Source organism: Trichomycterus rosablanca, chromosome 1 (genome assembly GCF_030014385.1).
Source record: "Trichomycterus rosablanca isolate fTriRos1 chromosome 1, fTriRos1.hap1, whole genome shotgun sequence".
NCBI classification, from domain to species: domain Eukaryota; kingdom Metazoa; phylum Chordata; class Actinopteri; order Siluriformes; family Trichomycteridae; genus Trichomycterus; species Trichomycterus rosablanca.
The window spans coordinates 43,981,036-43,997,070 of NC_085988.1; the positions used below are offsets into that span (position 1 = coordinate 43,981,036).

The following is a 16,035-nucleotide window of genomic DNA, read 5'->3' on the forward strand; positions in this document are numbered from 1 at the left end:
GTTTTACAGACAAGAGAAGCAAAGAAAGCATAAGCATTATGTTCTCATGAGTCATCCCCCCAAAAAACACACCCACACTTTTGTAAGCTATACTGAGACAAAAGTACTACCTTTTTGTATCACTGTGGTGTTTTGTACAGTATTATGCAGTGCTCACCCTATTGGCTAAAGGTTCAAACCCAAACATAGCCATAAATCGCTCAAATGCCTACTCTCAGACCTGCTCTCTGGATGGAAGGGATTGACAGTGTTCTTCTTAGTCTAATAACTGAAAATTTTAACAAAATTTCTATAGTCTTTAAGCTCATGTTTGCCAGGGTAAACAGTAACCAGTGTACCTTCTTCTAGTCCTGAGCTTTTCTGGTTAGGCTACCTAGTTGCAGGCAGTTTTTATGTCTGTGACAATGTGGTAGTCCTCACATTCCTAGACTGGAAGCTATGTGATAGCTGACAGTGGCAATGGCTTAATAGAAAGAAAATAAGGTAAAAAAAAACATAATTAACAAAAACAGGATATACATATTTTTATAAGTATGCAGTTCCGACACTTATTTATGCTTAATATCAGGCTGGTTGTATATGTACGCTAGAAATTTGATACCTGTTTGTTTCAAGACACCGTATCCATTTCTGTATCCAAGTCATTATATTAAATAGCTGTGACCTTGTCAGTAAACAATCTGATGCTATATCTATAAATGCAAGTTAAGGCTATGTTAAGCGAAAACCATAATAACCAGGATTTTCAATACTAATGTTAAATAGCTAGCTAAGCAGACCAGCTCAGATGTAATTTTTAGGATACCATATCACCCTGCTTTAAAAGTTTGCATATCAGACGTTATGGGTTCAAAGCTGTGTTGCTTAAACTGTCTATTTCATTTGTTAAAATTACACACACCCATTTTTTCTTAAGTACTGGAAGAGATGGTTGATTAAAAACAGTTTACCATCTAATGCACATGTGTTATATGCAAATAAGACACAGCAAAAGGACACAGTAAGTCAAAATGTTAGTGGTTAGCCAGGCTTATATTATGAGAATACACACAGGTTACAAATTCAATTAAAAAAATAAAATAAATTACAAAACATAATGATTGTAGATGGTTAAAGACAAATGTATGATTTAGTCGACCTGTTCCCTTAAAGAAAAGAATCTTTGCAAATCAATAGAGTATATTTCTAAGATCCAATAATCATAGGATATGGGGTATATGAATATGAAGTAAAAATTGCTATAACCTGATTAAACAACTTTGGGACATTATGAAGCAACAGGGTAATTAAAGATTAAGGGCTTTGTTCAGGGGCCCCACAGTGGTAAATTGAAGGTGGTAACCTTTTTACTAGTTCAATATCTTAACCACTGAGCTGTCACTGCCCTCTGGGCTCAAGCTATTCAGACATTAACTGACAATGTGTAGATATTTGCTTGTTTTAGCAAGACAACCCAAGCAACTTGATTGCTTTGTAGTAAGTGTCTGCAGGTGCTAGACTGGCCTGCCTGCGGTTCAGACCTGTCTCATATTGAAAATGTGAGCATGACAGTACAAACACAGTCCTCTTTCTAAGTTAAAACGAGTGGTGTTGTCAGTTTTCAAACAATGACCCAATTATGTTAGTTATGTTCATTATGTTAAGTAATACAATAATATATGTCATATAGTTTAAGTTTACATGTGCTCAGGTTTCAAATCCCCAGAGGTGCTATCAGCAAGTCAGACATCCACATACAGACATGACTGGCTGTGTCTGTGTTCAAGGCCCAACAATGGATTTGTGTCCTGTCTGGGGTGTGTTACTGCCTTACGCCTAGTGATTCCAGGGAAACCGGACCCACCATGACCGTGACCAGGATTTTATGTGTGAAATCTTATAAGCCATACATTTTGCTTGTTAAAGCAATAAATACAAATATTAAATGCTGATGGATAAATGAATACATTTTAGTGTTTTCTATCACAGCATGTCCTGTTGACCTCCTCAGCCTTTTTCAGAAAAAATCTACAAGAAGAAAAATATTACATATAAAACAAACCTACAATATGTCAACCTTATGTATAATATAATTTGATTATAATATGCTCACCTTGAATAGCAGGTCATTATAAGAGCAATCACAGCAACACCTCCCAGCACTGCCATTACAGCAGCAGCAATAGAGGAGGCAGAAAGAGGAGGAGCAGATTCTGCAAAAGTTATCATAGACTAACAATGAAGAAATAGATCTCAAATGAAGCTTTGTGCATATTTATATGGTTCTGTCACACTTACATGGTTCTGATCATGAACCTACTTTTAATTTTAGACAGAGATAACCCAAGTAAACAAAAAATGCTGTTTTAAATGATGATTTCATTTGTTAAAGGAAAAATGCTGTTTAGCTCTACATGGTCATATGTGAAAAAGTAATTGCCCCTTTTGCTACTAAATCGAACAGTTGACCAAATTCAAGCCAAACACTAGCCACACCCATGCATGATTACTGCCACACCTTTTGTGTGTGTGTGTGTGTGTGTGTGTGTGTGTGTGTGAAAATACTATGAAGTCTACTATGACACAGTGCATACCTGAGCAGCTAAAGGAGCCTGGTGTGTTGTGGCACTGCAGGTTTGTAGGGCATACTGAAGACTCTTTGGAACACTCATCTATATCTACAAAGACAACAAATGCTGTTAAAGATGCACACTGTTAGGTGTACAACATACTATTACAATACTACTACTAATAATAATAATAATAATCTAGGGAAGATGGAATGCCTTTATTTGTCATTTACACATATACACATGTACAGTACAATTTTTTTTTTTTTTTTTTTTTACATATCCCAGCTTGTTTGGAAGCTAGGGTCAGAGTGCAGCGTCAGCCACTATGGTACCCCTGAAGCCAAGAAGATTAAGGGTTAAGTGATCAGTCAGATTATTTTTGTATTAATAAGCACTTCTCCTTTTCTTTAGGGGACAAGCAGACCCAAAGTATGCCAAATGCTCTTCATGACATCACTGCTTGTTATGTTTCTACATTCATTTAATTGGCCACATTTTTCTAGAAAATGTAGCTGACTTAACTGACAGATTTTTCTCGAAAATTTATTTATTTAGCTGACTTAACCTATTTATGTTAAAACATGCCCACTATAAAACTTTAGCTTCCACACTCACAGACCTTGGCAGATGGGCGGGTTCGGAGTCCACAGGTGTGTATTGGGATCACAGATCAGTTGCGTAGCCCCTTGCAGCTGGTAGCCAGAGGGACACTGGTACAACACTGCTGAATTACACAGCACAGAGAAACCCACTTTCAGCCGAGGAATGGAGCCGCACACTGGATCTGAGGAAAAATAAAAAAATTCGAGTCAGCTTTATGTCTGTAGTTCTGATAATAATCCACAGCACTTATTCTTATGTGTGGCTGGTGGCTATGTTTTTGTTTTGGATTCAACTGCAAGCCAAAATTTTTATTGGCCAAAGCAGTGCCACCCCACATAAGAATATATAAAATAAACAAAACATTTACATAATTAATTTATTTATTTATATAATATAGTGAAATTAAATATGAACACACAGCGTGAGTGGATCATTTTAAGTACTGATAAATAAGATGAAAAAAATCTTTTAAGTTAGCTTTTTCTGGCTTGTACTTTTCTGTCATGAGCACAGCCATTTTTTATTATTTAATTATTATTTTGGCGTTACCTCATTTCAGGTAACACAATTTAAACAGTACTGAGTGCACATAAACATATTACGTTATCATTTTAACTGCATGGGGTTTTATTCTGGGTACTCCAGTTTCTACAAACATGCTGAAGGTAGATTGGCTACTCAACTACATAACTACATTAATTAGTGAGTGTGTTGGATTGCCACTTTGTCTAGAATGTATTCATGCTTTGCACCCATTAATTCAGTAGCTGTGGACCCCACATTTGGCCTGCTAATTCAGCATCATTTACAGCCCATGTCAAGCTCTGGTTACCTATGAATATACTTAGTACACCCTTCTTACCAGCATCTGGCTCTTTCCATGCAGAAGGGTTAAGATGTGTGATGTTTGTGTGTGTGCAGGGCAGCAGCTGGTCAGGATAGGATGTGCGTACAAAGGGGTCCGATGGTACCAGAGAGATGTGTGTGTTGTCACAGATGATGCGAGAGAGAGACACAGTCCTCAGCGAGTGTCTCTGAGCAGGGCTGAATACACCATCATTCTCCCACCAGTACCTACCAGAGACAGACATATAGCATTTTTGTTTACTCAATCACTTTCACTACTCGCACAATATAGTCAAAAGCATAAGCAAGTTTGCTGGACAATCCATTCCAAAATCCAGAACCTTTGGCATTAATATGGATTCACCTGTCTCCATCTCGAAGAGCTTGGAACTGTTTGGTGAGCAAGCAGGCAAGCAAAGGTCCCACTCTTCCATCATTCAGTGCTGGCTCTGAGATAGCACCAACCCACACATCAATGTTTTGGACTGTACCATACAACCCAAGCAGCTTATGCACCAAACCTGTGTTCCCCAGAATTTCAGTAAGATCTGATTCGTTAGAAGGGACAGAAAGGCCACAAAACTCTCGCCATGCACTGTAACCTAAGCATAAAGACACAGGGGGCAAGAAGAGAGTAGATAAGAGAGGACTTGGTAGATGTGTCTAGTGTATTGATTACAAATACTGGCTCATATAAAGTTTGATAGGACAGCTAATAACTTAGTAATAGCACTGCCCTCTCTGTACAGTAATACATATATTACAAATCCTAATCCCTAAATCTGCATATAAACAAAGAGGCTTTAAAATGTAGTTAAAAACAAAGGTCAGTAGAGAGATGGTACCAGGCAGGCCATGATCACGTCCCCTCTGCAAGTTTAGAGCCCCAAGGTCCAGTGGCAGTCCACCCTGAGCCTGGAACAGCCTCTCTGTAAGCTCCTCTACCATCATCTTCTCTGGATCCTGTAGCTTTGCTGGAGACAACAACAAGCCACGCAGCACTGGATCTATCCCACCTATGATGAAATAGTACACAATGTTTAACTTTTTAATTTCCAATTCCTGATTGTAAATCCTCTGCCACTTGCACAACCCGATCCGATCAAGAAGAGTCAGATAACCACAAGCCCCATCTGACACATGTTCAATCTGTGAACGCTTCTTATAACCTGCCAGTGATAGGGACTCACTCTAAGCTCTATTTGATTACCCCCCCCCCCCACACACACACAGGCACTATTGCACGTGAAGAGACCCTGTCCAAATGTGTTACATGCTACCTACCTTCCTCCACTATTCTCCAGGAGGCAAACAGAGAGTGGTGTAAAGGCAGTGGTGGATGCTGAGGGTTGAGCTGGTAGCCAGGTCCGAGTCGATTTACTATGGGCTGTACAGTAACATGGGCAAAGCGGAAGGCAGCAGTGGAAAAGCCATTGGTAATGCTAGGGTCCACCTCAGGATTATAACCCTTATAGGGTGGCATGAGCTCAGCATACGCCCTGTTTCCTAGGATATGAGGCAAGTAGTGATCCCATGTCAGGACCTGAAACAGTTGTTTAAAAAGGAAAAACAACAATGAATATAGAAATAGCTATAATAAACCTGAACAAAGTTGCTTTTGCCAATATTTTTTTTCTCACCTGATGGACAGCTCCTAGGATTTTCCTGGCCTCTTGGTACAATGTGTTCGGACTCCAGTGGGGGTTAAGCTTGTGTAGTTCCTTGGCTAATCGATTATGCTCTCTCAGGAATAAAGTGTGCAGAGCAATCATCCCCAGGTGCTCATTAACCCGAGAATCACCTAACAAATACGTTCATTAGAGAGAAAAGAGCACGGAGAGGGAGCTGTGTAATAGAGCATAATAAGTGTTTAATGATATTATAACAAATTATTAACAAATCCTAACATTAACAGTATAACGGATAACAAAATCTAAAGCTGTGCTTTGATATTTTGCTTAAACCCCCAGCCCCAAAAGGCATACCTGCTTGAAAGCAGAAGGTCATGTTGCCCATTGACGTTGTGTTCTTTGTATTTAACTGTGAGGTGGTACTGGTGCCTTGTTGGGGCCCACAAGGATCAATTTGAGTTTGAGTGTGAGGTAGAAAAGGCAGGACGGCCAGTCCGTGATCTGAATACTGCTGGTTATGTGCGAGTAGGCCAAGTGGCGAGGACAGGTTACGCAGCGAGCGAGCAAGCTCATCTGAACTTCCATACACCATACTGGCATCTACGAAGGCCGTTATGGCGTTCAGTTGCTCTCTGTGACGGCACACAACAGAGGCACCAACACAGCTGGGGGCGGAGCGGAAAAACGGCATGCAGCTTTGAACAACTCGACGATGGTCAGAAAGAGGAATCTAAAAAACATATGCATATAAAGACGGAATTCCACAATTAATCAGTGTGCATGGACTGTAGGTGGCAAAACCTATTTACCAAACCAATTTAATATATATGGAATATTTTCGATCATCTTGTGAAAACTTCTTACATACAGAAACTACACAGATTTGCCAAAACATTAGGACCACCCCAAAAATGTGCATGGCAGGGAGTATTTTGTAACAGTTGTGCACATGATGGTCATAATTATTTAAAATGTTGGGCTGATGGTAGATACTCACACTACACATGTTAAATGCGGCAGATATGATCAGCATAAATACCTGAGTGACTTTGTAAGGGCCAAGTCATGATGGCCAAATGACAGACACACAGGTACTCACATGCAATCATAGTGAGTACCCACTGACAGTGGTCCGAGGAGTTACAAGCAACAATCTACTGACAGGTTGTTGGTCAGCCAAGACTAACTAATGACAGAGGACATGAAGACTATGATGTCTGGTATGGACCAGCATAAGAGCTACTGTGGCTCAAATTGCTGATCATTTTAATGCAGGTGATGAGTGAAGATAAATGTGTCACAACACAGTACATTGAATTCTTTTGTGTATGGGGCTGCCAGTCAAAGCATCAATGCTAACTCTTGTCCATAGTCAAAAGCAATTACAATTGGCATGCAGGCATCAGAAGTGGACATGGAGCAGTGTGAGACAATCCACCTTACACTCTACATAAGCTGAAAGACCTGGTAATGTCCTGGTATGAGATACTACAAGATTCCTTCAAATCCTGTGGAGTCTATGCCTTGGCAGGTTAGAGCTGTTTTGACAGCATATTTGGAGGGTGGACATAATATTTTGGCTAATTTGTGTGTATTTTAACATACTGTTGTCACACTGTTTGCAATAATGACCTGTAGTTTGTGTGTATAGTTAAAAAACATTTTCTTTTTTCTTTTAAAGGCCCAGCCTTTTTAACTTTTTGTCAAACTGGTTGTGGTCCTTTAGTAATGGTACAGAAGATAAACCCAAACCTTATTGTTTGTGATTCAGTCTAATGCATGTAGTCAAACTAGCCCTATTTAAATGGACACAAATAAGTCACCAGCTGTAGTCAATCACAATTACTAATGAGAATTAATGAGGCCTTGCCACAAAGTCAAGTAACATTCTACTTAATTACAAAATGTGAGAGCGCACCTGGATAGGAAAGCATGGAGTGTCTCTGCTGCAGGTATGGGTGCAGTCAGCTCCAGTCTTGAATGAAGCTGTGCTGGGGCTTTGGGGTGTCAGTGATAGGTCATGATCAATCCACTGCCCCCACTCTACTAACAGGTGAGACAGAAACAAATCCAGAGAAATCTTCTCATTCTGGGTGTATAAGACTTCCTGGGACACTGCTCGAACCTGCACAGAAACATTCAATACATTTTGGTGGCGCGATGATTAATAAATGTAAATGTATTAAATAATGTACAGTATATTAAATAGTTTTATTAACATACTTAATCATTTTGTCAAACTAAAAGCCAGAGTTGTCACGCTATAGGAAAATCTGATCTAATATCCTTACTAAAAAACATGAACATTTATGTATGATCAGAATGTAGAACTTAGGCTTCTATTTTTGTCTAAACTGTATGAGCTGTATGATGGCTCTGTGGGTAGCACTGTCGCCTCACAGCAAGACCTGGGTTGAATTCCCAGGTAGAGCAGTCAGAGTCCTTTCAGTGTGGAGTTTGCATGTCCTCCCCATGTGGGTTTTCTCCGTGAGCTCCGGGTTCCTTCCACAGTCCAAAGACATGCAAGCGGGGTGAATTGGAAATTGCATGTGACACTGTTTGACATTGAACTTGAACAAATTAATCATGTGTAACCTGTAACTACCTGTCCTGTCATGAATGTTACCAAAAGTGTACAAATCCTAGTAAGCAAACAAACATTCTAAAGTACTAAATTTATTGTAGTCATTTATTTTGCTGCAGAATCTGATTAAAAAGTACTTTGTATTATCAATTTACTGTTTAAGAAATACACATCTGATGCTGTATATTAAAAAAAGAAGCATATGGAACCTAGAACATGACCTTGACTGATTTGCATTTTATTAGGCTTTGAAAATCTATTGGTTATCTATTTAAAGTATCAAGCTGGCAAGAGTCCTTAATCTAAACCAAACGAGTTGTCTAAACCAAGCAGGTCAGATAAAATATTAAGGTCAGAAGTAAGAATTCTTAATCCACACACATTCATAATCTGTAAATATTGGACATTTTTATATTTTAGTAAAGAAAGTGTACTGACAATAAAATATTATATATAAAACAATTTAATCAAAACACAGAGAAGTATGGCAAGTAGAATATCAGGTCATATATTAACAGACAGCTTACTGAGGGCAGCGTAAAGTTGTTGTACGTGTGCTGTGGGTTCCAGCCTCTCGGTGCCCCGTGAAAATCTTCATAGTTTGGGGGAAGCCATCGGGCATAAGGAGTATTAGCTGCTCCCAAAAGGGGATGTTTTCTGGAAATGTATTAAAATAATGACCTTTAACACTCAAAAAACAATAACAATCAAAAAGCGTTTTGTACATCACTGAAAAAGCATGTTTGGGTGTATAAATGCGTGACTGTAAATAGTACCTGTTGTTGCACTGGCCTGTGATGGTACGGTAGCGCTTTGAAAGGCAGTCGCTTTTGCACACAGGTTTTTTAATCTCCATTAAACACCCTGTAGCCTCCAACAAAGTCTCCACATCCTCCACACTCAACAGCTCTGATACACATAGACAGCCCCAAGAACATACACACAACTCTATAAGAGGGTGCAGATTGATACTGTAAAAACAAATCACTATGGGATTTTGAATAGGTGTGGCTGATGAAGTAAACAGACAAAGTTTAAGTGAATATAGATATTAATCTTTGTTTTTCTCAAGTCAAGAATTTAAGGACAATTCAATTTTGTGGGAAAGGATTTTTACTCCTGAACTTTTTACATAACTGTCATTTTCAACCTTGCAGGCTTCTCATGAGAGAACAGAGAAAACACTTTGCAGTTGTACAATTTGAGAGTCCTTGGTTAAGCCAGTTTTAAAAATCTGCATAATCTACATAAGACTGATTATGCTACGCCATAAAGTATTTGTATAAATTCTTTTATATACCAGTGTGTTTAGGTTTCGCCATGGTATGTGTGTAAACCATCTCTCTGATGACCTCTACTGTATTGTCCAGAAGTTCTGCAGCTCTGATATGAGCTCTGGTACTGGCACCAATCTGTTTAAACTGAGCCAAAAGGTCAGTTGGCCGAAAAGAACCTTCTGATACTGACATCTTTACCCTGTGAGTAAGGGCAAAAACAGGAGGGAAAGGTAGTGAAAAACACACAAGATGATATTTTCAACTGTAAAACTCCCAGTACACAGAGGCTCAGTTATACAAAGTTGATTCCTGACCTTTCACTGGTGTGGGCATAAGCTGCATCTGTCAGCTCTCTGGCTCTCCTTAAAGCCTCTTGGATAAATGTGGATCCCACATACACTGCAACAAATCTGCAATTAACTTACTGCAAAACTTAAACAAAAACTGAAACAAGTCTTGAATGTGCACAATGTCACTTACACAATAATGATTACTACAAAATTCAGTTTACAAAATGTTTTTGTATTAATAAAAAAATAAAATGTGTTCAATATCTCAATTGAAATATGTAAAAATTATTATTATTATTTATGTTACTAATAATAACAGCAACTATAAAACAATTATAGTTGTAATAATTTTTTATTTAATTTTCATGTTTTAACACCACTTATGGAATTACTGGGAGCAATGCAGTAACATACCCCTGACAGGACTCCAAGCAGAAGCGTGCTAGCATTATTTACTGCAGCACCACCCAAGTGCCAATAGTGATAAAGAATATATATTATTGTTGAATAATAGTAGGTAAAATTATAATTTATCTTTAGCAACAGCTTCATCCTGATTAGGGTTGTAATGGGTCTGGCACACCCACCTAAAGCACTGGGCACAAAGTGAAAATACACACTGGAAAGGGTGTTGTTCACTTACTTACGTACACCTAAGTAGAATGTAAATTAGCCAGTCATCCTTCTGCATGGTTATAACGTGGGAAAAACAGAATACACAAAGAAAACCTACATGCACACGGTAAAAATGCCAAACTCCTCACAGACAGTGACCAAGGGTAAGGTAATTGAACCAGGTCCTCAGAACTAATGTTGCTTTGCAGCACCTACATAAATATCTGCACCACTATGCTGCCCCATAATAATTATAACAACATTATAATGATTGATTACAAAGTCATCTGTGTTTAGTAACTGCTTCATCCTGAGCAGGGTCAAAGTATTTCTTAAGGTTACAAGAAAACCTTTGGTAGAGGAATCTAAAGTAAATGGATGAAACAGACGCAGGGACAAGGAGAACATTCCAAACAGTCCCCAGAACCCTGTAGAGTACTCACACTACCTTCTGTGGCACCCAATAATAATGATTTTATTTCATTTTTATATTTTATCACCACTTAATCCTGGTCAGGATTGCAAAAAATAATAATAATAATAAAATAGTAATACCTTGAGTTGAATTGATCTCATCTCCTGATTGAACTGATCTCACTGGTGAAACAACACCATGTTTAAATATTTAGAATAAATATTAGTTTATATTTATATTTACATTTATATTAGTAAATATTTAAACAATCAACTAAACATTTGAGCTAATTTGATTATTACCTGTTAGGGTTTTGTCAGCAAACTGAGATGCAAACATGGGCAGTAAAGACATTATGAGTGCCACAGTCAATGAAGAAAAAGGCACCTATTATAGCAGCAAAAAACATACGTCCTTTAAGGATCAAACTGCTATGGTTTACTGACACAGTTTAAATACATTAATTACAATGTCATAATGAGGTGTAACCGAGATATATATATATATATATATATCACAATATAATGTAAGTGTTGATCATACTTACGGTCTGAACAACCTCCATTTGTATTTCAGATAAGTGGCTTTACATCAGGATGACTGCTTCAACTGCAACCTCTGTGCTCCAAGGCCACCAGTCTGTTTGGATCCACCATAGTCAGCTAACCACAACAGCAGAGCACCCAAAGACTCCAGTGAACATCTATAATCACAGTGTGTTGGATGAAAGGGTAACCCTCTAAAATAATTAGTCATTGGGACGGTTGTGACTTTTATAGACTGGCTGCAGCTGATCCGGTATGTGCAGAATTCCCTTATCTGTGTGCATGGTGACAACAATCCCACATCAAACAACACCGATCACACACACACACACACACACACACACACACACACACACACACACACACACACACACACGCACGCACACACTTTCTATCACAATCATCTAAGTTATACAAATAATATTATATTAAATTCCATTCTTTAGATAATTTTGGTTTTTTTTTCATTTCTGTTTTTATTGACTTTGTCTCACTGTATTGTATAATAAATAAAAGCTTAAAATTTTTATTCTACCTTATTTAAGGCACATTAGTAATTTCATAATACACAAGTAGCTTACATATGAAAACAAATTGTGTTTAATATTCTACAACAAGAAAAACTATACTTTAACAACATTGAGATGTATTATGAAATTAAATAAATAAAGGCCAAAGAACAACTATGAAGCAAGTATGGAATGGGAACGGTGTTTAATGCAGCTGACCCTGTAATATCAAGCTATTGCAGCTAGTCTAAAAACTGCAAAGTTCTCGAGTTCGATTCTCAGCTCTACTATTGGCCAGGCACCTACACAGACGTCATTGGCTAAGGTAAAAAATACATAAATAAAATTAAATAAATTAAATGTATTAATACATTTAATATAATTTATACACCGATGATGCATAATATTGTGTTGGTCCCCCTTTTGCTGCCAAAACAGCCCTGACCCGTGAAGGCATGGACTCCACTAGACCCCTGAAGTTGTGCTGTGGTATCTGGCACCAAGATGTTAGCAGCAGATCCTTTAACTCCTGTAAGTTGTGAGGTGTGGCCTCCATGGATCAGACTTGTTTGTCCAGTACATCTTACAGATGCTCGATTGGATTGAGATCTGGGGAATTGGGAGGCCAAGTCAACACCTTAAACTCGATGTTGTGCTCCTCAAACCATTCCTGAACCATTTTTGCTTTGTGGCAGGGCGCATTATCCTGCTGAAAGAGGCCCCAGTCATCAGGGAATACTGTTTCCATGAAAGGGTGTACACGGTCTGCAACAATGCTTAGGTAGATGGTACGTGTCAAAGTAACATTTACATGGATGGCAGGACCCGAGGTTTCCCAGCAGAACATTGCCCAAAGCATCACACTGCCTCTGCCGGCTTGCGTTCTTCCCATAGTGCATCCTGGTGCCATGTGTTCCCCAGGTAAGCGATGCACACGCACCCTGCCATCCACGTGATGTAAAAGAAAACGTGATTCATCAGACCAGGCCACCTTCTTCCATTGCTCCGTGGTCCAGTTCCGATGCTCACGTGCCCATTGTTGGTGTTTTTCGGCGGTGGACAGGGGTCAGCATGGGCACCCTGACTGGTCTGCGGCTATGCAGCCCCATACGCAACAAACTGTGATGCACTGTGTATTCTGACATCTTTCTATCAGAACCAGCATTAACATCTTCAGCAATTTGAGCTACAGAAGCTTGTCTGTTGGATCGGACCACACAGGCCAGCCTTTGCTCCCCATGTGCATCAATGAGCCTTGGCCGCCCATGACCCTGTCGTTGGTTTACCACTGTTCCTTCCTTGGACCACTTTTGATAAATACTGACCACTGCAGACAGGGAACACCCCACAAGAGCTGCAGTTTTGGAGATGCTCTGACCCAGTCGTCTAGCCATCACAATTTAGCCCTTGTCAAACTCGCTCATCCTTACGCTTGTCCATTTTTCCTTCTTCTAACACATCAACTTTGAGGATAAAATGTTCACTTGCTGCCTAATATATCCCACCCACTAACAGGTGCCGTGATGAATAGATAATCAGTGTTATTCACTTCACCCGTCATTGGTCATAATGTTATGCATTGTTGGTGGATGCATTTTCTAACCCTAAAATCTCTGCAATAAGAGATGTGGAAAGAACACCACACCCTGTGGCAGACAGGGTGTATGACATGAGTTCAGCACACATTTATTTCAAAGGTACAGCAATCAACACAAAAGCATATTGAAACTTTCCAGGGCCCAAGTCAAATGCATTCACTCAGCTAGAACAATCAAAACCTTCAAAGTAGCACCAAACCAGATTCTCTCTTTGACCTCACCTGCAGTTCTCACTTTTTAATTTGCAGTATTTTTCTTATCAGCACTGAAGAGGCTTCTCTGTTTTCTCTCCTTCAGTCCTCTGTGTCAGTCCTCTCTTCCCCAGGTGTACTGTATGTGAGCTCCATCTGATTAAACCTGTGCCAGAAAAAAAAAATCTACATGCAGAGGTATTGGGTGGATGATTTTCTTATAGTAAGTTATGGAATTATGTTATCAGCTTTCATACAAAATAACTATCTTTTGATGGTGCATTGAATTATTTATGATGTGACAGCTATGCAGTCTTAAAATGCCTGCTAGGGAAGACACAGTCTGGGAGAAACAAAAACATCTAACCACAAATCTTACCCTGCTTTCATCTTTATATTCTATATTATTTTAATTCTATAGGGTTAAATGTTTGTATTTAAAACGTGACAATTGACTTAAAAGAAAAATTTGCAACACACTCAAAAAAGTTAGGATGGAGGCATGTTTACCGCTAAGTCACATAACTTTTGCCATTCGTGTAATTTTTCTCAATTTTTGTGAGACTTAACCTGCTCAACAGGCTGTTGTTGCCATTGTCTGATTCTCCTCTTCGTACTGCACTATACATTTTCAACAGTAGAATACAAATCTAAAATGCAGGCAGGCCAGTCAAGCACAAGCACACGTTTACAAAGTCCTGCTAAAACAGACACACAGTTCCTGAGAAATTACCAATATAAGCCTCCGTATTAATGGTAGCTTTACATACAGTGTATCACAAAAGTAAGTACACCCCTCACATTTCTGCAGATATTTAAGTATATCTTTTCATGGGACAACACTGACAAAATGACACTTTGACACAATGAAAAGTAGTCTGTGTGCAGCTTATATAACAGTGTAAATTTATTCTTCCCTCAAAATAACTCAATATACAGCCATTAATGTCTAAACCACCGGCAACAAAAGTGAGTACACCCCTAAGAGACTACACCCCTAAATGTCCAAATTAAGCACTGCTTGTCATTTTCCCTCCAAAATGTCATGTGATTTGTTAGTGTTACTAGGTCTCAGGTGTGCATAGGGAGCAGGTGTGTTCAATTTAGTAGTACAGCTCTCACACTCTCTCATACTGGTCACTGAAAGTTCCAACATGGCAAAAAATGGCAAAGAACTCTCTGAGGATCTTAAAAGATGAATTGTTGCGCTACATGAAGATGGCCAAGGCTACAAGAAGATGGCCAACACCCTGAAACTGAGCTGCAGCACAGTGGCCAAGATCATCCAGCGTTTTAAAAGAGCAGGGTCCACTCAGAACAGACCTCGCGTCGGTCGTCCAAAGAAGCTGAGTGCACGTGCTCAGCGTCACATCCAACTGCTGTCTTTGAAAGATAGGCGCAGGAGTGCTGTCAGCATTGCTGCAGAGATTGAAAAGGTGGGGGGTCAGCCTGTCAGTGCTCAGACCATACGCCGCACACTACATCAGATTGGTCTGCATGGCCGTCACCCCAGAAGGAAGCCTCTTCTGAAGTCTCTACACAAGAAAGCCCACAAACAGTTTGCTGAAGACATGTCAACAAAGGACATGGATTACTGGAACCATGTCCTATGGTCTGATGAGACCAAGATTAATTTGTTTGGTTCAGATGGTCTCAAGCATGTGTGGCGGCAATCAGGTGAGGAGTACAAAGATAAGTGTGTCATGCCTACAGTCAAGCATGGTGGTGGGAATGCCATGGTCTGGGGCTGCATGAGTGCAGCAGGTGTTGGGGAGTTACATTTCATTGAGGGACACATGAACTCCAATATGTACTGTGAAATACTGAAGCAGAGCATGATCCCCTCCCTCCGGAAACTGGGTCGCAGGGCAGTGTTCCAGCATGATAATGACCCCAAACACACCTCTAAGACGACCACTGCCTTATTGAAGAGGCTGAGGGTAAAGGTGATGGACTGGCCAAGCATGTCTCCAGACCTAAACCCAATAGAACATCTTTGGGGCATCCTCAAGCGGAAGGTGGAGGAGCGCAAAGTCTCGAATATCCGCCAGCTCCGTGATGTCGTCATGGAGGAGTGGAAAAGCATTCCAGTGGCAACCTGTGAAGCTCTGGTAAACTCCATGCCCAGGAGAGTTAAGGCAGTTCTGGGAAATAATGGTGGCCACACAAAATATTGACACTTCAGGAACTTTCACTAAGGGGTGTACTCACTTTTGTTGCCGGTGGTTTAGACATTAATGGCTGTATATTGAGTTATTTTGAGGGAAGAATAAATTTACACTGTTATATAAGCTGCACACAGACTACTTTTCATTGTGTCAAAGTGTCATTTTGTCAGTGTTGTCCCATGAAAAGATATACTTAAATATCTGCAGAAAT

General features: G+C 39.6%; 1 protein-coding gene across 1 annotated transcript; it reads right to left on the bottom strand.

The window, feature by feature from the left end:
- Positions 1–1,949: 1,949 nt before the first annotated feature.
- On the bottom strand, positions 1,950–11,167 carry epx (eosinophil peroxidase). Its single transcript, XM_063003564.1, has 16 exons — positions 11,116–11,167; positions 9,808–9,892; positions 9,517–9,692; positions 8,993–9,125; positions 8,744–8,873; positions 7,551–7,757; positions 5,987–6,362; positions 5,642–5,802; positions 5,286–5,544; positions 4,847–5,017; positions 4,366–4,603; positions 4,018–4,229; positions 3,172–3,336; positions 2,574–2,657; positions 2,093–2,192; positions 1,950–2,007 (listed from the first exon to the last, which is right to left on the bottom strand). Exons 1-16 carry the CDS (start codon positions 11,165–11,167, stop codon positions 1,950–1,952), a joined length of 2,607 nt encoding a protein of 868 aa, XP_062859634.1.
- Positions 11,168–16,035: the final 4,868 nt, after the last annotated feature.